This window comes from Ictidomys tridecemlineatus, chromosome 3, assembly GCF_052094955.1.
Source record: "Ictidomys tridecemlineatus isolate mIctTri1 chromosome 3, mIctTri1.hap1, whole genome shotgun sequence".
Classification (NCBI taxonomy): Eukaryota; Metazoa; Chordata; class Mammalia; order Rodentia; family Sciuridae; genus Ictidomys; species Ictidomys tridecemlineatus.
In genome coordinates, this window is record NC_135479.1 from 6,894,033 (window position 1) to 6,916,915 (window position 22,883).

At 58.7% G+C, this 22,883-nt stretch overlaps 2 protein-coding genes across 4 annotated transcripts in view; both read right to left on the reverse strand.

Moving 5' to 3' along the window:
* The window catches only part of Ttyh2 (tweety family member 2), a 33,950-nt gene extending 29,453 nt beyond the window's left edge, over positions 1 to 4,497 (reverse strand). The window contains exon 1 of one of the 2 annotated variants that reach the window (XM_078041754.1): positions 4,299 to 4,496. In XM_078041754.1, coding sequence (XP_077897880.1) covers positions 4,299 to 4,427 — 129 coding nt within the window. In that variant the 5' untranslated portion in view covers positions 4,428 to 4,496. Of the gene's footprint in view, positions 1 to 4,298 lie in introns of both variants that reach the window. The other variant, XM_078041753.1, reaches the window with a different exon arrangement.
* A 3,785-nt stretch (positions 4,498 to 8,282) lies between these two features.
* Rpl38 (ribosomal protein L38) lies at positions 8,283 to 12,425 on the reverse strand. Of its 2 annotated transcripts, none has more exons than XM_005335978.5 (5): positions 12,333 to 12,425; positions 12,098 to 12,134; positions 11,903 to 11,963; positions 8,721 to 8,843; positions 8,283 to 8,351 (listed from the first exon to the last, which is right to left on the reverse strand). In XM_005335978.5, the coding sequence occupies exons 2-5, from the start codon at positions 12,098 to 12,100 to the stop codon at positions 8,326 to 8,328; spliced, it is 213 nt and encodes a 70-aa protein (XP_005336035.1). In that variant the 5' UTR covers positions 12,101 to 12,134; positions 12,333 to 12,425; the 3' UTR covers positions 8,283 to 8,325. The 2 variants fall into 2 exon arrangements, with proteins under 2 accessions (XP_005336035.1, XP_005336034.1); XM_005335977.5 differs by having other exon boundaries at positions 12,303 to 12,425.
* Between the last annotated feature and the right edge of the window lie 10,458 nt (positions 12,426 to 22,883).

Genomic DNA, 22,883 nt, shown 5'->3' on the forward strand with positions numbered 1-22,883 from the left:
CCCAGCTAATGCGCCCCACTGCCCGCTGCCTCCTGAACAGTCCCACTGCTGAGCTGACCACGTGTCCCCACTGTGCAAGGAAGCACCCCCTCCATGAAGCCGTGGAGATGACGTATGGGTTGATGCTGCTTCAATTCCTCCAAACCCACCGGCAGAGCCCCCGCGCTTGGCTGGCCTGTTCGGCCTCCCCCAAGCCTCCCTGGCCTGAGCCCCTGGGAGCCCAGACCTCCAGCAGCCCGGGCCTTTCCAGCCAGCAGCTGGCCTCAATTAGGGTCCTGACAATGCGTCCAGCCAGGGAAGGGCAGCGAAGCCTGGGAACGCTCTCAGGGCTCCTGTAGGCGGTGCACCCGCAGCCCCCCAGGGTGCTGGAGGCCGAGACCTGGAGCAGGAAGCTGGGGGTCAGTGGGCGGGGCAGAGGCAGGGAGGGAGCAATAGGTGGAAGGGCAAGAGGAGGGAGGTGGTGGCCGGAGGAGGCGTGAGCCCGTTGGTGTCACCTGCTGCTCTAATGGGCAATTATTTCTCTGCTCCTAATTAACACTCCAGTCCCCAAGTGCTCAGGGTGGGGGGAGGGGCAGGGGAGGGGGTGGAGGAGCCCTGTGGCCGGCCCAGGCCCTCCTGCTCTGTGGGACAGGGCTAAGGAGGAGAGTCCCCACACCACCCGTGGCCCCCAGCGCCAGGCCCACGGCCCCCACAGAGCGCTCAGGCCTCCCCCACATCAAAGGCACTTCAATTATCTCTGGTTTGTCCCTCTGTAACGAGAAAACCAGAGTGGGCAGCTCAGGGCAGGGCCCAAGCTGGGTGGCAGGACACTTTGGGGGCCCCCAGGAGACGGCCGGGGAGGTGACTCGCCTGGGGGGAGTCCAGGGGCATCAGCAGCACCCAGAGGGAGCCCGAGGCCCACGGGAAGGCCACCCCTGGGGCTCGGGGGCGTGACTGTCTCATGACAGTGACTCAGTGCTCAGGATGAATGGGCCTTCCTCTTCCCACCTCAGCCGCCGCCGGCCCTGGCTCCTGGACTTCTCCAGACTGGCCCACCCCGGCCTCCCCAGGCCTAGGGACCTGGACTGGCCCTTGGGACTCAGTGGGGAGAAGGTGGCCTGCCCTGCGCTGCACCTGGGCGGGGACACCAGCCTGAGTCTGTCCCCCAGTGGGGCGTGGATGGTGACCGGGACACTGACGTGGCTCACGCACTGAGTGAGTGCTAGGTGCCCTTCCTGTGGTCCCCTCCTTCCCGAGCAGGGTCGTGGACAGGTGCTGACTCTTGGGCTCTCACTGGCTCTCGGGGGACGTCTCCACGTCAGTCCTCCTCACCTGTCAGACCTCCTCACCTGTCAGACCTCCTCACCTGTCAGTCCTTCTCACCTGTCAGTCCTTCTCACCTGTCAGTCCTCCTCACCTGTCAGTCCTCCTCACCTGTCAGACCTCCTCACCTGTCAGTCCTTCTCACCTGTCAGTCCTTCTCACCTGTCAGACCTCCTCACCTGTCAGTCCTTCTCACCTGTCAGTCCTTCTCACCTGTCAGTCCTCCTCACCTGTCAGTCCTCCTCACCTGTCAGTCCTCCTCACCTGTCAGTCCTTCTCACCTGTCAGTCCTTCTCACCTGTCAAAGGTTCCGTCTGGGCTGGCCCCGGGCCAGGAGGGCTCTCCCCACCGTTGCTGGGCAACCTCCCCATGGTGGACCAGCCCAGTAGCCTTCCCTTCCCCAAGACCCAGATTCAAGTTCACCCAGGCGAGGGGGGAGGGGCAACCACCTGGGGAACTGGGGGTTCCTGCCACTCCCCCCAAACCGAACAGGAGCCCCTCCTTCCTCAGAGCCTGGTGCCCGGAGCTCGCTCAGGATCTTCCAGGGGACCTGCTCTCCTAAGGCCCCTCCGCCTGGGAGCCTCCCTGGAGACCCTCACCTGCCCACGCCCACTTCGCCCAGTTCTTAATGCAGCCACAGGGACCCTCAGGCCTGGACGTCTGCGGCATGAGCTCAAGCCCTGTGTGCGTTGTGCTTCCAGGAGTGCAGGGTCGCTCTCCTGTAGGTGCTGTGGCTGGACAGCTGCAACACCGAGGCCCATCATCTGGTGACGTCTACCTCTGGGTCATGCTATGTGCTGGGACCGTCCATCCTATTACATGATCATTACTTTCCAGGAGCACTTGCAGACGAGGGAGGAAAGTCTCAGAGAGGGTAAGACACCTGCCCAGCATCACACAGTGAGAGAAGTGGAGTCCAACACCCCCAGAGGGAGAGCCAAACTACTTGGCTGCTGCCGCTGTAAAGGCCCGCCCCAGAGAGCCCTCAGCAACTGCTCCAGAGTTACTCTGGCTGCCCTGGATATCAGTCACCCAGGCTTGGCAGAGCAGGTGGCCCAGTCAAGTTTGTCGAGGACTGAGATGACCTACTGCGGAAGCCACCCAATTCATGCTGTGAACTGACCAGCTGCCTCTGATGCTCAGGAGAAAAGGAAAGACCAGTGGTCAGAAAACAGGGGAACTTACAAAATAGGAGGAGCAGTGGCCACGGAAGGGGTGCCTCTGGAGCCCAGCACAAAGGGTGTCTGGGGCAGGACGCTGGGCGTAGACAGGGGCAGGGACCATAAAGGGTCCCTCCAGCTCAGCTACCCACCGTCCATGGGACCGAGGGCGGGTGGGGCAGGCACAGGCCCTTGGGCCCAGCTGCTGGCAAGACAGGTGCTGCTGTCTGGGGAGCGGCCAGAGGGGGCCTCGCCACCCCTCCTCCACCCAGGGGTCTTCTTGATCCAGCTGGGGGCTTAGAGTTCCTCCAATGGAGAGAAAAACATGATGGGGACTGGGAACAGGATCTGGGGCGCCCCCTAACAACACAGCTGTTCCTGAAATCCTATCCGCTTCCTGACGCCCTGGTGGGAGTCGGGGAGCCCCGAGCTAGTCCAGGCAGGGTCCAGGCCCTTCCCCTGGCAGGGCTCCGGGAGAGCAGGGGCAGGCACGCCCCCTGAACTGCCTCCTGTCCCCCCATGGCAGGAAGGTGGACTCTCCCCTCCTCCAGAAGGACTGGCACCAACTGCCTGGGCCCGAAGGCAGCCAGGCCACTAGGGGTTATTATTAGACTCCTGGTCACTGTCCTTCCTAGGCTTCAGGATCCCCTGGGCCCTAAGGAGGCAGCCCTGGAAGGGGAGGAGCAGCCGGGGCCTCAGGGGACAGCCTCCAGAAAGGCCCCACACAGCATGGAGGGAGGGGTTGGGGAATCATCCAAGACACCCCAGGCGAGACCCAGGGGTCAAAGTCCTCCCACCTGCCAGAGCACTGGACTAACGCCTCTTCCCCACTCACTGCCCGGCCCGGAATCTCTACCCAACCAAGGGACTGAGTCAGCAGGGCCACAGGGCGGGCTGGACTTGAGCGCACCTGAGACGGAGCCGCACCTGAGACAGAGCCGGGACAAGGGTCCGGGCAGCCCGGGCTCTGTCTGTGGGGTGCAGAAAGGTCAGGGGGAAGGGTGGGCAGAGCAGGAAAAGGCAGAAGTGCCAGGACAGGGGAGTGGCGGGCCAGGAGCAGGAGACCCCAGAATTTCAGAGCCTGGAAGACATGCGGGTGGAGGGGACGCGCCAGGGATGGGGCAGCGCAGGCGAGGACAAAGGGAGGGGGTTGGCTGTCAACACAAGGGGACGATGGTGCGCGGTGGGGCTGATCCGGGGCGACCTTCCTCCCAGAAACAAACACAAGCGCCCGTGGGCTCCTGCGCGCGAGAGGGAGGTCACCACGCCGCCTCCCCCAGCCCTGCAGCCTGGCAGAAGGGGCCCAGGCAGAGGTCCCGGCAGGCAGGGGCTGGGGAGGAGGGGCGCTGCGGACTCCGGAGCCTCAACTCAGTTTCTGCCCAAACTTCCCCCAGGCTATCCTGGGGAAGGCAGCGTCCGGTCTCGGAACCTCACAAGGGGAACTTCGGGGCGCCGCGCGACATCCCCGCCCCTCCCGAGCCAGAGCTGCCGGGTCACGAACGCCCCAGCCCCCACCCGAGCTGCCCGGCCCCTCGGCGCCCAGCGCCCGCCTCCCGCAGGCAGTCTCCGCGCCCGTCCTCCCCTCCCCGCTCCGGCTTAACTCCGATCTCGCCGCTTTCCCTGAACCCCGAGGGTCCCAGCCAGAGGAGGCCGCAGGGTCAAGGGTCCTGGAGGAGAAGGGGAGCGAGGGGAGAAGGAAGGGGCTGCGGCGGAGGAAGGGGTCTGGGAGGCGGTGGAGAGCGCGGGCTGCGGAGAGGAGCCGGGTGGTGCGGGGACTTGAGCGCGCGCGGGCCGGCTCCGGGGGTCCGCGGTGGCTCAGGTCTGGCGCGCGCTCACCTCCTGGTAACTCTCATCGCGCGGGCTGAAGGTGCTGTCCACCGGTTGTAGGCGCAGACCGAAGCGCGGGACGCTGTGCAGCCACACGACCCACCAGGGCGCGATGTACTCCACGCGCGCCGCCGGCATGGCTCGGCCGGAGTGCAGCCGGCGCGCAGCAGCCGCCTCTGCCTCCGCCACCCGGCCCGGGACGCGCGTCGACCCCGCCCCGCCGAGGCCTAGGCCCCGCCCCGGACCCGCCCAGACCCCGCCCCGGCCTGAACCCAATCTCAGCTCAATCCTGGGGAGCCCAAAAGCCTGCTGTGCCCTTCTGGGCTGGCATCTTCTTGCCCCGACGGTGCAAGAGGTGGAAGAAGTGCGTTTCAGTCTCGGTCTCCACGTCTCTTACTAGTGACTTAACATCGAATCAGTGTGAGCTGTGCAGTGCAGCTCCAAGTCACAGCTCGAGAGCTGGCTGGCGGGCCCAAGGGCTTATCCGGGTGGGAAAACTGTTACTGGGGGCAAAAGGACCTGCCCTGGGTCACTTGTTTTAAATTCACTCTCAATCATATATTGGCCCATCTGTAGTGTAAACCATGTCCACTCGGAGAAATGACTCGGTCCCTGCCCTCCAGCTCCGCACTGCCTGCCCGAGCAGCAGGCCCTGAGTGAGGTAGAGGTGTCTGAGAAGTTTTGATTCCTCCTAGCAGGAGGGTCAGGCCGGCTTCCCAGAGCAGGGGAACGTTGGGCTGTCTAGAGGGAAGGGAAGGGGCCGTGGGAGCCCAGGGAGGGATGAAGCGCATCGGGCAGCACTTAGACGTACCAGGTGCCAGGCATGGCTCCATCAGTGAGCAAAGCAGCGGGAAGCCATTGCCGCGTGTCCTTCTGTGTGGACTACAGTATGCACAGGAAGATGTGTCTTAAAAGGTGCTTGGGGGGAAACTGGAACAGGGTGGGGCAGCCACCCTCAGCAAAGCCCTGTGGGCCCTTGGTCCTCACGCCTTTGCACACTTAAAGAGCACCCAGCCTACAAGTACAAACGGCTTGGTGAGCAAGTCTGGGAGCAGTGGAGTGAGGGAGGCCTTACGGCCCCTCCTCCACCCAGGGGTCTTCTTGATCCAGCAGGGGTTTAGGTTTCCTCCAGTAGGCAGAGAATATGGTTGAGCTGGGCTGGAGGCAGGTGAAGGGCAGGGAAGGGCTTGTAGAGGTCGTGGGTGGTGAAAAGGGTTGTGCTGGGCTGGGGCTTGGTGGGAGGGAGCTCTGGGCAGCCAGCCTGAGGGTGGTTAGCCACATGGTTGAGAAAGGGGACTCAAGGGAACGAGGGACTCCCAGGTTTCCATCTTGGGGCCTGCATGAGTGCTAGTGGGGCCAGCGTACAGCCACTGCCTGTTCTATCAAAGATCCTGGGGCCAAAAGAGCAAGCCCTGTCCTGCCCTGCCCCTGGGGCCTCTCCTCTGGGCCAGCTGGAGCCTGGCGGCTGCCATCTTCCCTACACAGCTGAGGCCAGAGGGGAGCAGGAGGCTGGGGAACCCTTTGTTCTCTCCTAGGGGTTTCTTTCATGAGTGCTGCACATTTTGTAGGACACCTTCCTTGTTCTAGGGGTTCTAGTGATTAATAAAACACACACATCCGGTCTACATGGTGTTTAGTCTAGAGGGCGGCGAGGCGGGTTTGAAGAGCCCGGTGTTGGGATGAGGAGGCAGGACGGGAGTTGCTGCTGGGAGGCTTCTTGCAGAGCCAGAGTGGGAGAAGTGGGTGTATGAGTTAACTGGGGTGTCCTTGGGAGGCTTCTGAGTGGCAAGAATGGGACCCTGAGGTCAGGGACCAGGATAGGTGGGGCTTAAGAGGGGACATCAGGCAAGTGAAACCCACAGTGGATGCTGGGGACTGCAGGGACAGGGCTCTGATCACACCTGTGGCTGCTTGCCAGGGCCTGGGGACTTCCAGGGTGATTGAGTAGTGATCACACAACCATAAAGGTTTATCAAAAATCATGGAACTAGACTCAAAAGGGTGAATCTGTTTGTAAATTATGCCTGAAAATTAAAAAACAAAACAAAAACCCCACCAGAAAATAAGTACTTATATTTAATATAAGACAAAAGGAAAAGAAGCTGACAGCAAGGGCCAGGTCACACACAGCCCCACAGCCGTGGCTGGTTGCTGAGAAAGATGGATGCGAAGCAAGTTCCTAGGGGCATTTTATAGCTCGCCCTCCATGGGAACTCCCTCAATGTGGACACGATTATGCAGCCACCATGTCCCCTGCAACCTGGCAGAGACACTGCTGGGTGCCTGGTATACCTTCCCACCTGTCCTCCTTCTCCAGTCCAATGGCACCCACGGCTAAAGCTGCTCAGCACCCTGAATGTCAAAAGATGTCCTTCTTCTTGGAAAAAATAAAGCCCCAGCTGTGATCACTGTAGGGCCTTAGGGAAGGAGGCAAACCATGGATGACAAACAGGAGGCGTCCATCTTCCACTCAAGTCCTGGTGTTCACCAGGGGAGCCCCCGAGTAGGGCCCGGGTCAAGAGGAAGCTGGTAGAGGACGGGTAGGGTATAGGGCACTGGGTAGGTGAGCTGCAGGCTCTCCCTGGGGGATGGCCACTGCAGCAGCTTCCAACAGCCATTAGCCACAGCCTCACAAAGCAGTGGCAACCCTGGCTGGAGTTAACTCTGGTCACTTGGGTGAAGCACCCCAAGTGACCATAGCACAAGCCAGGGTAGGAAGTGCCGCATGAAAGGGTGCCTTCTCTGGACCAGGCGGCCAGACAAATCCCTGCAGGGTTCATCTCCTAGGAGCTGGGACAAGTTTCTGGATAATGTGCTGGGGACAAAGAAAGCCTAAGTGGTAACTCACTCCCCCTTGGGAATCCTAAATGTTAAAAGAATGGGAAAGACTGAAAGCTGCTGACAGAGCCACCTCTGGGCCACCCTCTCCTGGAGTAAACAAAACTCACGCCTTTCAATGAATTCATGAGACCCAAAGACTGGTGCTTGGTGTCACAACCTGCTTAAGCACTTAAAGTGCAATACCAAATACACTTTTTAAGGAGATGGAAAATAATCTCAAGAAGGATCTACCAGCTACTGTTCATTTGTGGTGGTATGGCGCCACCTTGTGGCTCACCTCAACATGACCCAATGTTCCTAGTATAAAGTGTCAGAAGTTCAAAAACTTGTGCACATTAGCCCATTTCACTGAGTAAGCCAGTGACAAGGAAAGGTATCAATGTGGTTACTTTCATTTCAGGAAGTAGTCACTTCTCAAAACCATGCAAGTCAGAAGTGGCAGGACAAAGTTCTAATAGCCAAGGAATGAGCCTGGCTGGCCCTCGCAGGTCAGATTCACCTCCTTCTAAATCAGCGAAAGCCCATCACTGTCCCCCCTTCTCTCCAAGGCTGGAGGGCCCAGCTCAGACCTCTGCAAGAACCACTCCTTCCTCTGAAATGTCACCTGGGCTTGACTTCACTTCAAGTCCTGCCATCTCATGCTAGGCTAGCATAATTCTGAGCCCCTATCTCAACTGTCCTTCTTTTCTGCAATCATCTCACTTTCAATCCCACTGTCACATAAGTCATGCTGAAAAAAAATCTTAGGCTACCTTTGTGCTCAGCAACACTTCCCTTTCACTTTAGTCAGAAGGAAACCCATTCTACCTAATCCACTCTAAGTCCCAGAAACGCAGACGGTGACTCACACAGATGCCCGGCTCTTCTTCCTCTTCCCATGGGGGCTTCCCGATAGCCCTGTCTTGTGGTGCTTGGGATGGGACCCAGGTCCTTGCACACGCTAGGCAGGTGCCCTACCCCCAAGGCTGAGCCTACCTACCTCTACTATGTCTCAAACAGGCTAAATAGAAGTCTGGCCTTATTTGTCCACTGAGATCCCAGCCCTAGACTTGGGAGACAAGGAGGTGGCAAGCAGGATCCATCACCCATCCCCAGCAGATGGCACCACCAGCAGCACCTCTTCCCCAGCTTCAAAGACAAAGGACACTTAAGGCTTTTTAAACACTTTAATGTAGTCCAAATCGGCCTGTCTGATTCATTTCAGTTCCTTCACTGCCAAACCTAGAGGGAAGGACAAACCAAATCAAGTCATTTTTGTGTTACTGCCGTCCTGATTTTGTACTCCACCTAGGAGCTCATAAAGAAGGTTTGGGTTAAAATCAAGCTAGTATTTGATAAAAACATCCCACTCAAGACTTGGTCCATTAGATTTAACTGATTGTTCTCCCTGCAAAGTGGGCGTCAGTACAACAGCCAGTGTGGAGGGCTGTGAGGAGCGAGCCGTGCACTTCCTTTACCCAAGGACACCACTCCAGCACTGGGTCTAACTGCAGATCGCGACTCCTCCCGGCACTACCAGCAGCAAGCCCAGACACCCAAACCACACAAGGGCAAGCCAAGACCCCCCACACTGTGGGCGGCCTAACTCACCTGGGGGCAGGGACTGCTTCAGCTTCTCTGCCTTCTCCTTGTCTGTGATGACCAAGGTGTAAAGGTACCTGCTGCATCGAACTTTAAACTTCACATTATCCTTGTTTTTCTTGATCTTGACAGCTACCAAGCAAAGCAGAATTTGTCATTAAATCATGTCACAGAAAACAGATGCCTCACCGTTGTTCAACACTTACAAGCCTGGGCCTCTCTCAATTTTAACTCATTGGTTTATATCTACTTTATCATTACTTGAAAAAACAACAACAAAAAAAACCATACCAACTCTCTGCAGGCATTAACATGCAGCTTCTCCTTCAGGACATCCCAGCCCACTCATTTCCTAAAATATATGTGGTCCCTGTTTTCTGGGTTCTTTGTTGCTTCTAAATTCTTGGGGATCACAGATTAGACAAGAGCCTCAACTGCACCTCAAATTCAAAGGGGCAGAGTCTGGTTAGGTAGAGTCTATGTTAGGTCAACACATTTCCATCCATCTGGCTGCTGGAAGAAAACAGCTTCCCAGGAGAAAGTTAGCCATTTCATGCACTTGTCAAATCCCTTGTTCCAGCCTCCTTAAAAACCACTCACACACTTCCAACAACTCAGTTACAAAAGCAGTGAAGTGCCTATTGCTTCAACCCAAGTACCCTACCAGACAAAAGCACACAGCACTTGGCCTCACAGAAGTAGCACAAGATTAACTTGCACTCCTACGACTCATTTTCTGCCAATAATTGCTAAAGGGGCCCCTCAAGGAAGCAGAAGCACCATGGCTCAGAGCCTGCCTGAGGCACTGGTTGGTTGCTTTGGCTCATCCTTGTAATAAAGCCAGATGCCTAGATGCTCATCCAAGTGCGCGATCCTATTTCAGCATGCCCACATGAAGTACCCTGCAGCAGCTTCACTCCTGAAACCCAAGCGGAACACCATTTCTTTTTACTTATTAATTTATTTGTTGGGCTGGGGATGTGGCTCAAGCGGTAGCGCGCTCGCCTGGCATGCGTGCAGCCCGGGTTCGATCCTCAGCACCACATACCAACAAAGATGTTGTGTCCGCCGAGAACTAAAAACTAAATATTAAAAATTCTTTCTCTCTCTCCTCTCTCTTTAAAAAAAAAAAAATTTATTTGTTAATTATTTTTGGTTCTGGGGACTGAACCCAGAGGTACTTAACTACTGAGTCACATCCCCCAGTCTCGTGACAGGGTCTTGCCAAGTTGCTTAGGCTGGCCTCCAACTCCCAATCCTTCTACCTTAGCCTCCCAAACTGCTGGGAATACAGGCACAAACCACCAAGGTTAGCTGAGCACCACTGAAGACACATGATCTCTTAAAAATGTTATTTTAGCATTACCACACTAAACAACTGATGCAGCAATTCCACTTCTGGGTACATATCCAAAAGATATAAAAACACAGAAGAAATATTCGCACACATGTTCACAGCAGCATTGTTCACTACAGCCAAAATGTGCCAGCAAAGCAAAGCCCAGCAACAGATGAGCAGGAATGAAGACGTGATATGTGCACATAGTAGGAAATTTAGCCTTGAAACAGGACAATCTGACATACAGTACCACAGATGAATCACAAGGACACTATGCTCAGTTAAATAAGCCAATCAAAAACCAAAAGGTTCCACTAATACAAGACAGCAAGAGTAGCCAAAACCAAGGACAGAAAAGAATGGTGGTGGCCAAGGGCCTGAAGGCATGGGGAGTAGGTGTCAGATGAAGAGAGCTCTGGATGCTGTGCTTATGCCAATACACTGCATACAATCTAAAAATAATGAAGAGCACAAACTTTATGTGTACTTTACCATAATTTAAAAAATTGGTTTATTCATCATGACCCCCATCTAAGTTCAGGTTCCCAAACACATCCCCAAATAAATCCAATGTATTTGGTATCAAAGTCCCTGTTAAGGAACTTAATGGGCCATCAAATTTGGATCCATGCACCAATCTTGAGAGACAGAAACTCAGAGTCCTACTGCCACCTACTTTAAAGAGAAGGTGGCCTTGTGTTAAACTTGTCAGAACAGTGACAAACTGCATGGTTAGATCTAAAACTGACCAGATAATTGTTTCTCTATAGCATGATCGTGTGCACAACAAGCACCCCATCACCTGCTGTCCCCATCAGGGACAGGGAGGCATCCTTCCCACCAGATACTAGCTCCCACAGGTGTCACCAGCTCACAGTACCAGAGGATGAAAGGCGACAGCCTGTTTTGGGTAATGGATACACAAGCATGTTGGTGTCCCTCCCCATCTCCCAGCCACCATCTTGGTCCCACCACTGACAGCCTTACAGACGCCTGTGCTCAGTTCACCTTAACACACCAGCCTAACCTTGTTCTACTACCACAAGTATCTGGCTCTTCCTAAGACAAATCTGTCTTCTGAGGTTTTTCATGTGGCAGGAAAAAAAAAAAAAAAAAAAAAGACCCCAGGTTAAAGTAACAAAAGGTAAAAAATTCAAACGACCTTGAACTATAAAAAAGAGATATCTAAGTGCTTCACTCCCAAGTACAGCGCAAACAGAGAAGGCAGCAGGAGCTCCGCAGCTGAAATCCTGCACCGCCCCCCCTTTGGTACCAGGAATTGAACCTAGGGTCAAGTAACCACTGAGCCACATGCCCAGCCCTTGAAAGTATTTTATTTGGAGACAGGGTCTCACTGAGTTGCTCAGGGTCAAGCTAAGTTGCTGGGATTGCAGGCATGTGCCAGGGTGCCTGATGAAATGTGCTTTTTAATGGTTTTGACCCATCACCTCTTTCCCTTTACTTATAAGCTGTAGAAGGGACACCGAAAGATGCCTGCCTACTTAATAGTGGAAGTATGTGTGGCCCACAGTAGGACCCCAACAGAATACCTAATACTGAACTCAGTGTTTGCAGAAGCCCAGGACTTTCGTGGGGGTAAGGATTCTGTACCCCCGAGTGGCATCCCCAGGCTCTTCTTTTCTTCTGAGCCAGGGTCTGGCTGCGGTGCTGAGGCTGGCCTTGAACCTGCCCTGCCCCTGGGGTCACAGCGTGCATCGCCACTCCCGGCGCAATACAGCTTTCACCACGGCCACCGTCGGAGCCGGGAGCCCGCCCCGGAGCCCCCTTTGCCCTGGTTGGTCTTAGGAGACCCCGCTCGAGGGTCCCAAGGCCCGGCCGTCCGCGCACTTACATTTGGCGTCCTTTCTCCTGGCGGTGAGCAGGAAGTCTTTGATTTCCTCAATTTTCCGGGGCTGCAATACACGGGGAGGGAGCATCGGTCAAGCCCACCAGCCCTCGACCTCCGAGACCCTCGGAAAGACTCTCACCCTCGCCCCGGGCGCCCGCGCGCCTCCCCGGGAAGGTGCCCGGCAGGGGTCGTACTCACCATGGCGACGAGGCACGCAGACGGCGAGGACCGGCACCTGCCAGGGACAGTGCTCGGCGTTAACGGGGCGCGGGTCGCGACCCCCGCTTCCACTCCCCACCCGAAATACCGGCTCCACCACACTCCCGCCTTCCCCTCCTGCGCCCTGGGCGCAAGCCTGGGGTCCCCACAGTCCACCCGGCTGCGGATTGCCCCGGATTATCACCTTTCCTCGCGGACAGACGGAGACACTTACAACTAACGCCGAGAACCGAAGGGAACGGAAAAGAGCGAGCCTTCCGTTTCCGGGCAGTTAAACCCTCCCAACGCAGGAAACTTCGTACGGTGTCTGCAAAGGATCAAGAATTATGCGTGCGCCCTTTCAATTTCAGCAGCCGTGCCCCCTTCTGGTTTAGGTTAGTAGTGCAGCTCCCTGAAGTAACTGGCTGCTGACCAGGTCCTCTGGCTGAGTCCTCCTGCCTTCCTCCTCCTCTGTCCTCCACGTTCGTTCCCTCCTCACTCTTCACCTTCCACTCCGCCTTCTTACCCCAAAGTCCCCCAGACCCCAGCTTGGCTTTCCTAGGTTTTATTTGAGAGTCGTTAGACCTGTGCATTGGCCATACATGCAGAGAATTCTTTCCTAATTTATTCTGTGTACCTTGAGCGCCTCTTGTTGGGGATTCCTCACGTTTCCATCATGTCTCTTTGGGGGACACCTGCTGTCGTCACTGGTTCCCATTCCTTTATGAATCAGTGTACACAAAAAAAGAAGTTACTACTTTCAGTAGTTGAAGTTATTACACCCCCCACACACACACACACACACCGCAGTGTGACAGGTGGCCTCGTTGCTACCTGAGGCTTCCTGGCCAGATTCCCCAGCCCAGTTCCCATCCCCACCACCACCTCTTCAGAAGGCTCCGGAACATGCAGATCTCCCCACCCCCATCCCGTCAGCACAGTCACCCTCAGCTCTGACGTCACTTTTGAGATAGGCTCTGGGAAACCCGTGGTTATTGGTTTTATTTTTATGTGCTACTTTTACTTTATTTTCAACCTCTCTGCAAATGTCCACATTTTATTATGTTTTGTTTCCCTTCAATTTAATAGCCCCGCAGCAGAACGCAATCGCCTTGTGATCATCACCGCAGAGTAGCCCTCTCGGGGAGAAACTGCCCTTTGCCGTGAACTTGATCTGGACTTGAGCTGCTCCCCTCTGGCCCCCACCCTCCCTTCTGATGAACAGGCCCAGGGTGAGCCCTGCCTAGGGGAGCTGGCCACACCGGGAAAGGTAGACCAGTGGTCCTTGCTGCAGAGAGATGGCCAGCTATTCTCCTTGCACTAGACAGTCTTCCAAAGGAGCCGGACCGTGTTTCTGCCACGCAGAGTGTGTCTGGGTGTAAGCCGGGAAAAAGCTGGTTGATGGGCACTTGGTTTCAGTGTTTGGAGCCCAGATGGGATCAGAATCGTGGGTTCTTCAGCCCTGACCCGAGGACAGCCACACATTTCTCAGCCCGACTTGGCCAGCCTCCTCCGTCCTGGTAGATGCTATTCTCTTCTACCACCCGACCCTCCCCGACAGCTGCCCTTTCAGCCAAACCCAGGGCCTCAACTTGCCGGGCCTTTCTGACCCGCAGGCATCGATGTGCGCTGTGTCCTGCTCTGATCCTACCCATCTCGTGTCCGCAGCCCATCTCCGCCTCTCTGCCCTCGTCGGAGCCCTTCGCTTCTGACTGCCGTCACTGTCACCTGTCACTCATTGCAGCTGACGATGGATGGACTGCGCATTGAACTTGTCACACATTGGCACTGGTGTTTCTTTGAGGGCGAGGGCGGGGGTGGACATTCTGTCTAAAGCAGCACTCATGCATGTAGCCGACGCCGAATACTGACCTGGAGGATTCTCAGGCTGGCCTCTGAGCGCTTACTGCAGGACAGACTGTGTGGGGGGTGGGGGAGGAGGCGTGCAGAGAGGGACTGATATTCTCAAAGCAGGGCCTGGCACATAGTAGGTGCTCAGACATGTTGTTGAGTGAATGACCGGGGTTTCTCCCATCTGTGCAGGACCAACGGGGAGAGAGGGGGGACAGGAGGAGGGGCTGCTTCTCCTTTTTGGCAGCGATCCCAGAGAGACAGATGTTCACCACTCGAGCTGTGCCGTGTAAGGGGACTCGGATGTGTAGCAACAGACACAAAGGCGAATTTGTTCAAGTGCCCAGGTCTCCTCTGGCCCCTCAGGGAGACAACATAAAAGGCAGCGGAGGAGAGGAGAAGCAGGGGCCCCCAGGGAGCGCTTCCCGGCTCCAGGGTGGAGGAGCCCGAGGGTCAGGACACAACCTGGAGCTGGGAAAGGAGGGGCCCAGCCCTGGCCCCCACCAAAACCCCCCGTGCCTCTGTGAATGGGGCCCTGGCGCTGCCCGGGCCGTGGGCTTCCCCGATTCCCACACGCGGGGAGCTCCAGGGCTCCAGGTGGGTCCTGCAGATGAGAGCCCCGGGCTTGAGAGAGGCCCAGTCCACTCTGCTGGGCTGCTCACCCTCAGAGCGACCAACCCCGTGACCAGAGTGTCTCCCACATTTGAGAGGCAAGAAAGGAGAGTCCCAACCAGGGCCGTGGACGCAGGGCTGGAGACCAGAGCTGCCTGGCGGCCTGGGTCGGTGGGTGCGCTCCGTCCTGGCCACCTTCTTCCCTTCTGTTGGTCTGCTGGGCTCAGGGGCTGCCCTGGAGGGGTGTGCGGGGGACAGAGCAGGGTCCAGGGGGACACAGCCCTCCCCTGCCCTCCAGCAGGCACCACCCTGCCGCCCCGGGAAGGCCAGTTGGCTTAGATTTCTCCCTCCAGTTTCGAAGGCACCAGAATTGGTCAGCACACGAGTGCCCACTGGCAGAGGTCGCCTGAGCAGAGCGGACTGTGACGTCCCCTGGCCTCTGGGCTTTCCCCTAGTTCTGTTGGTCCCACTACTGGGGCTCCCGTTAATGAGTCCTGCTCTGTGCCAGGCATCGGGGCCCAGGAAGAAGCAGGAGGAGGCTCTGAAGGTGTGCAGGCGGCTGTGGCCCCCCAGCCAGCTGGACACCATGCCCAGAGGCCAGCCGGGCCCCTGCCTCCTGGAGGCCTCCTGGAAGGCTGCATGGAGGCGGTGACATGGAGCTGGCCTCTGTGGGGTGAGCAGGAATTTGCCAGAAGTGGGTGGTGGGTGGAGGGCTTCCAGGTGGAAGGACAGAGGGACCCGACACTCACCCCGCCAGCCGAGCAGAGGCCGGGGGCGTGGGCTGCAGTTCCCCCTCCAGGGACAGTGAACCCTTGTCTGGGGTCCAGCTCCACGCCTTCTCCCTCTAGAGCCGAACTCCTTGGCCCCGCTTCCTGGTTCTGAAGGTGTGTGTGTGTGTGTGTGTGTGTGTGTGTGTGAATGTGTGTGTGTGAGTGAGTGTGTACTGCCTCTCTGTTCTTCCTCACAGGACTGCTATGAGGCTCCAGTTGGCACATCACAGAAAAGCCAAGGTCACCAGTCACAGTGGCACATGCCTGTAATCCCAGTAGCTTGGGAGGCTGCGGCAGGAGGATTGCAAGTTTGAGGCCAGCCTCAGCAACTTAGTGAGACTTTGTTTCAAAATAAAAAGGACTGGGATGTAGCTCAGTGGGAGAGTGTCCTGGACTCAGTCCCAGGATACAGAGAGAGGTGGGTGCTTTCCTATCTACCATCTCATTTAATCCCCAGGAGGCCCCAGGAGGCCCCAGGAGGCCGGGCCTCTTGGCTCTCAGCAGGGCTGGCTCCAACCCACTCTGAAGGGACCTGCACATTACCCTGGGGGCTCTGTGGTGGGGGAGGCAAGGGTTCCCCGCTCACTGAACTTGGCTACCAAGAAGAGCAGGGTACAGGTGACTGGGCTGGTGCTGTTTTTGGAACCCAAGATGGTGAGATCAATAGGGCGCTGGGTGCACCCCCTCCACCAGCCCCCAGAGCTTGAGGCCCTAGGTGGCCCTGTGGGGCAGGCAGGCTGACCTTCTGGAAGCTTCTGAGTAGAAAGCCCAGGGCGTGGCTGGACAGCCGCAGCAGGGTGCCCCACGCTCAGCACCATGGGTCCTGGCCACTCTGTTTGGAGGCTGGTGTGGGCTGTGATGAACAGGTAGGATCGGTGGCCTCCTGGGCCTCTATCTGGTTGGCACCAGCCACTCACGGTTTCTAAAAACATTATTTTATTCTTTACTTTTTATAAATGTTGAGACATGGTCTCGCTCAGTCGCTCAGGGCCTTGTTAAGACACTCACAATTGTGACAGACACGTGTCTCTAGACACTGTCAAATGCCCTCGGGGGTGGGGGTGGGGCAAGAGGCTTCTGATTGAAAACCCCTGGGCTAGGAGGAAAGACCAAGAGAACGTTCTGTATGGTGCCGACTGTCTCTCTTCTGGACTTGCTCTTTAATGAGGCTGAGGCTGGAACCCAGGGCCCTGACCGTGGGAGGCAAGGGCTCTGCCACCGAGCCGGCCCCTGGTCAGCTGACTGTGTGGTGCCTGGGGCCAGCCCCAGGCCCAGGCCCGACTCTGCTCCTAGCAGGCGTTTCTCAAGTTTGTACCTAGGGTTTGTGTTCGTCAGCTTCGTCACTGTGACCAAAATACCTGGCAAGAGCGACACAGAGGACGGAAGGTTTGGGCTCACGACTTCAGGGACTCAGTCCCCCGTCGGCCGACTCCGTCACCCCGGGCAGGAGGGAGGCCCGACATCATGGAGGAGGGTCACGGTGGGAGGAAGCTGCTCACCTGAGGCAGCCGCAAAGCCGAGAGGGGGAGGGAGGGACCAGGGGACAAGGTGTGACCCCAGTGACCTAGCTTTCTCCAGCCATGCCCCACCTGCCACAGGTGTCACCCAGTTCATCCATTAGAACCCGTCAAGTGGCTCGATCCACTGACTGGGCTCCAGGTCTCCTGACCTCAAGATTCTGCCCCTGAGCGTCCTACACCAGCACGGGTGGGAAGGCTGGTGTCCAGGTGGGGACAGCGTGGGTGGGAGGAGGGAGGAGAGGCCCTGAGCCCACCGCCCAGGGCCTGGTGCCCCTGGGAGAGCAGCGCCGCGCCCCAGCTCAGAGTCCCCGTCGGTGGGCGGCGGGGCCTGCTCTCCTGCTCCCCTGCCGGCCAGGGCCCAGGCTGGACACCTTCTCAGCCACAGCTGCGTCCATTCTGGGCATCTTTGTGGGGCTCCAGCTGAGGGCCGGGCTCTCAGCAGGTGAAGATGCAGAAATTGGATCCCGTCGCCATCTCTGTTGCCATCTCAGGGGACTCGCACACTTGCGGGGCAAGCAGTGACAGGCCGGGCCACCTGTGGGCAGCGCTTCTCACTGTGGGGCCGGAGGGGCTGTGGGGGTCAGAGCCACCAGCCAGAGCGTGCAAACAGGAAATTCCGGGGCAACAAGAGTCGGGAGCCTTCGGATGAGCTGGCTCCAGTCCAGGTGGTCTTCCTGGAGGAGCTGGTGTGGCCCGGGGGGTCCAGCACTGGAGGGGGACAGTCTTGGGTTCACGTTCTGTGTCCAGCTGGGGGTCCCGAAGCTCCTCTGGTCTCTGGCCTTCGTTGCTATCTGTCGAGGAGGGGGATCCATTCTTCCCCAGAGCAGCCCACAGTCCCCACGTCCCCATCGTAGGTGGCCTCCACACCTGTCTCAGCTGCCCTGCCTCTGAGAACCAGAGGACGTGAGGGACAGAGGACCGTGAGCATGGCGGCAGCTCTGTGGCTCTGCACGGGGGTAACAGGATGGAGGCCAAGGCCAGGGCTGGAGGAGGGGCCAGGCCGCGGGGACTAGTACCCTCCCCTGCCCAGCCGTGGCCCACAGGCAGGGGCCACCAGGGAAAGTGGCTGCCTCCCCCGGGGACAGAGTGGGTCTTGATAGATGACACCTCTCCAGCCGCCTGCCTCCCGGCACGGGCCCCTCTCACTCCACCAGCCGCTTTCCCCACGTCCAATCTGCTCCCGTAAAAAGGATAGATTAGACCTCGTCCCCCGGCGGCGGGGAGAGTAATATAGGGCCGAGGAGAATCTATCTTCCGCATAAGGGACAGGCTCCCCTCCTATATATCAACATGTGCCAGGGTGAGGGGACATTAGAGTGAGCAAGAAAAAGGGCACAGTCCCTTCAAAGGAAGGGACAGGGGCCGGCCCACGGGCTGTATCTATCTTGCATTATGCAGTGCCGGAGAGAAAATCAATAGAGCTGTCGCGGCTTAATGCATGCGGCTCGGTGGACGTCCCCGGCTCAGGATGCTCCAGACGGATGCTTCAAATTAAAAAAGAGGGAGGGGGAGAGACTGGAGGGGCCCAGAGAAACACCGACAGGCCAGAGGTAAAGGAGGGCCCGACGGAGGGTGCGGAGATCAGAGCCTGGGTCCCCGGGGCGCAGAGAGCACGGGGCAGGAGGACGGGTGGCCCTCAGCCTCCCAGCAGTGTCCAGCGGGTCGTGGCCCCTCTGCCAGAGCCCTGGGGCCCAGGGCTGACCTCGCGGAGCCCTCCAGCTGGTGGTGCTCAGCCAGCCCTGCCACCCTGCCCCTCTCCCTGTCTGTCCGTCTGTCCTGCTGTCCTCGCTCTCCCTGCCTGCGTCTGTGGGGCCCGATGGCCACCCGCTCCTTCCACCCTGGGAGGCTCCTGCCTTCTGCGGCCCCAGCAAGGAGCACCCTGGGGGCGGCTGTCGGCCGGTGACCCCTGTGCAGTGCCCTGGGTGGTCCTGACCCCCTCTGTGTCCTGCCAGGGCCGGCCTGTCCTGGCGGGGGGTGTGGGAAGCTGGTACAGAGACCCCGGGAGGGACAAGGGTGGGTGAGGTGCTGGCCCACCCTCCTGTCCTCTTGTCACCCGCCCGGGGGCACCAGGGGGAAATCCAGAACCAGCCACTCCCTGGGGAGGGGGCTGGGGCAGGGCAGGGGTGAAGGACAGAGACTCCCGGTTCCAGGGGCAGGTCTGCTTCCCGTGTCCCTGTCCCACCACCCCAGGGGCCTTCCAGGGACAGGACGCAGAGGCCTAGCCCCACCGGGCAGTCTAAGGGGCACTGTCGTAAAGGGCTGGTTTTGAAGGTGTGGGCAGTGCGCAGTGAGGAGGGAGAGTGCGGAGCTCCCATGGAGGGGCAGCAGGGGCCCTGTGATGACCGCTGGCCTCAGGGGCCTTTGTCCCAGGCCTCAGCCTGGGCTGTGAGGAGAGGGAGCCTGAGACCAGGGACAGGCTGGGAGAGGACCTCCGGCCCACGGTCCCCACTGGGGACTCCTCCCAACAGGCTCATGGAGGCCTTCTTTGGGGACAGGGCAGTATGTCCCATGTCCCTCAAGGTCCCAAGGCAGAGGAGCCAGGGCTTGTCCTTCATCCCAGTGTTTCACAGCCCTCAGGGGCCCTTTGTCCCACACGCAGCCAGGCCTCCAACTCAGGTGCCCGTCAACAGGGGCGATGCCCGGTGGCTGGTCGCCCCATGCCCAGGTGGGTCACACAGGTGACCTGGTCCCATGAAAACCCACAGGCCCCCACACGTCCCGAGAAGGATGGGCCCGAGGTGGCTTCCTCCCGTGACATCGTCCAGGACAAGTTGTACCAATTAAACCGGTGACCGAGTTTCCCAAAGCAATTACCAGCGCGGTCCCCCGAGGTGTGGAGAGCAGAGATGCGGCGGGCTGGGGTGGGGGCCGCCGCCGGCCTGGGGCTGCCCCCGGCTGAGCTGAGCTCCAAGCCCAGCAGAGTGTGGGCAGGGGCGCGGGCAGAGCGCGGGCAGAGCGCGGGCAGGGGCGCGGGCGCGGGTGCACTGGCCCTGCCCGCGGCCCCTTCTCTCTGTTTCCTTCTCTGGTGGCCGCGGGCAGGAGACCTGTGCACATCTGGACTGGATCCCGGTGGACGGGGAGGAGGAGCTATACCTCTCGAGGGCAAGAGACCGCTGCTGGGGTCACCTGTGAGAACGGGCCACTGCCTCGCTGCTCCCCGAGGCCCCCAGCCTCCTGTTGTCCCCACAGGACAGAAACGGCCTGATCTTCCAGGAGAAAGAAGGGAGGTGGGGGTGGCACTAACCAGCCTGGTGCCCACGGAGCCTGGGCAGGGACTTCTCCCGCGGTCAGGACCCCTGAGCAGTGGCTGTCCCCCACCCCGCCTGCTCCCAGCAGGAAGCCACAGGGGCTGTCCCCTGGGCTCTGCCCTCCGGAGTGGGCAGGGCGGTGGGAGGAGCACGCTGACCCGGCTGGATCCCGCCCTGTCCTGGACTCTGTGGCAGCCCTGGCCTGTCAGGCCCACCTCTGTTCATGGAGCAGGACAGCCGCAGGCGGCTTGTTCATCACGGCAGGTGGAATCTGCAGACCCGCTCAGAGCAGCGGAGAGGAGCGGCCACACTCTGTGGGCAACGGGGCCTCACCCTTGGACTTCACCCCCAGAGAGAGGGGTCAGGGTAGGGGTTGGAGAGGGTCAGTGCACGTGTCTGGCTGGAGTCACACCAGACCTGGCCCCCGCCAACCTGCTGGGGGACTACTCTGTGGACTCAGGATAGAATGGAACAAAAGCCACCACTGGGGCCACATGTGACATGTGCCAAGATCATCTCCTGTCATACAACAGCTCAGGTTAGGCCAGTTGGTCTCATTGACAGATGTGGCCCCAGAAGCACAGAGAGCTTAAGTGATTGACCCAAGGTCACACAGCTAGACACTGGAGGACGAAGATGCCTCGTCACCTGTGTGTGGAGCGTTGCCTCTGAGTTCCCCGAAGCCTCTGGCCCTTCTCCACAGGTTGCTGAGAGTAGGGCCAAAACCAGGCGGGGGCTCCTTTGTTCCGCAGATGTTTGGTAAGCAGCTCCTCTGTGTTAAGATGGGAGACGGGCAGGTGCCTGACGTGTGTTGCAGTTGCTTAGAATCCAGTTTCTGACCGAACCAACCAACCAAAGCTCTATCTGCAGCCCGTGCCCGTTCCCGGGGTGTGAGCCCCCCTCCGGGCGGGTGCACTTCAAGCTGCCAGGTGACGTCGATTGTCTTGCCACACCTTCCCAGGGACAGCAAGAGGCAGGTCCTCTGTGGCTGCCAGGATGCTGGGGACCTGTGGGGAGGAGGGCAGAGGCTGGAGAGGGGACCCAGAGGTGACCGAGCAGGGATTACATGTCACACTCTGGAGTTGGAGCCTTAACCTGAAGTGGCAAAAGCCCAGCCGGGTGGCTTTGTGAACGTGCTGGCATCAGCAGCCACGTGGCCGTTCGCTGTCCTGGGCCCTGTCTGCCCCTCCGGCCGGCACTGCAGAGACCCAGGGCGCCTGGGCCTGGCCACGGACTGGACACCGTGTGAGGTGCATTATTTTTTATTAAAGGAGAAAAACATAAAGAAGGGGAAGAAGCGGGTTACGCTCCCGCCAGCTGCACGTCGGGGCCATCCCTCATCTTAATGAGCTCATCCGAATCTCGTTTGCTAATGAGGAATTTAATGGTCACAGACTGACAGCGAGACGGAGAGGGGAAACAGGAAGGTCGTTACGAAAATGGAACCAGCAGCTGAATGTCACTCCACCACCACCACCTGCCGCCCAGCGCCCCCAGAGCAGGCTGAGGCAGGGTGGGGAGATGATTGACATCTCTCACAACTGGGCTGGCGGCTGGGCCAGCGGGTCAGCACCATGGACAGGGCACTGCTTTGCTCTCTGAACCCCCTGGTCTGAAGTGTCCTTTCCTGGCCCTTGGGTCCCAGCTCAACACCACTCAGATGGACATCACCTTGGAAACCTCACCCACGGCCCCGATGGGGCATCTGCACCTACTCGCAGCCCCGGTGAGAGCAGGGTCCGTGCCTGTCCATCCCAGATGCTGACCCGCGCCCAGCACCGTGCAAGACATGAAGGAGAACTTCTGAGTAAAGAGAGAAGGCGGAACGAGGTCCGTGAGCAGGCGGAGGCAGGAGGGGGTGAGCGCAGACACCGTGCTCCACGAACTGGTGGCCACAGAATCACGTCCAGGCTATGCCAAGGAGGGCCAGCCGTGCGCAGGGCGCACCCTGTAAACACCGCGGCTCGGGAGGCTGAGGCAGGAGGATCGCGAGTTCAAAGCCAGCCTCAGCAACGGTGAGGCACTAAGCAACTCAGTGAGCCCCTGACTCTAAATAGAATACAAAATAGGGCTGGGATGTGGCTCAGCAGTCAGTGCCCCTGAGCTCAATCCCCTGTACCAAAAAAAAAAAAAAAAAAAAAGAGAGAGAGCAAGTGTTTGGAGATGCCCCACACCTGAGTTTGCCTACCCAAGACAGAGAAATCAGAGTGGAGAGTGGCAGAATTCCCCATATCCACCCTCTCCTGCGTAGCATATGCAAAGTAAAAGGACACATTCCAGCGTTCTTGGCTGTCATCTGCGGCCACGTGACTAGCTCATAGTTAGGGGTGGAAGGAGGAGGTGTGTGAGCCATGCCTTCCCCTCCCTCCTCCTTCTGTTGGGCCTGCAGGGGTGATGGCTGGGGCTGGAGCAGCCATCTTAGCCTTGGGAGCCAGGCAGCGATATGACAGGAGGAGGGTGTCATTTGAGGACAGTGCGCTCCTTCCTCGTCCAGCCTGGAGGGGCTCATGGTGTGTCTCCAGGGATCAGCACCCTAGAAAGAAGGGAGGAAGCTGGCCAAGGGGGCCGGGCCAGGGTCGCCGGCATTCTGGCTGGGGTGTGGGACACAGTGAAGATGGGGCCAGTGATAGCAAAGTGGGTTGCAGGACACAGCACTGGACGGCGGTCAGGGATCAACCGTGTCCTGGAAGTCTGTCCACCTCTGCCCCACGTGGGCAGGACCTCCGTCCACCTGGCTGCTGGGCTTTTGGTTGGGCTCAGTCCAGCTCTGGGGCTGGGAGGCCGG

Coding starts and splice junctions, on each gene's coding strand:
- Rpl38 (XM_005335978.5), bottom strand. Junction 8,844..11,902: donor CAGGAGAAAGGACGCCAAAT/GTAAGTGCGCGG, acceptor TTTGCTTGGTAG/CTGTCAAGATCAAGAAAAAC. Junction 8,352..8,720: donor GAAGCAGTCCCTGCCCCCAG/GTGAGTTAGGCC, acceptor CCTTCCCTCTAG/GTTTGGCAGTGAAGGAACTG.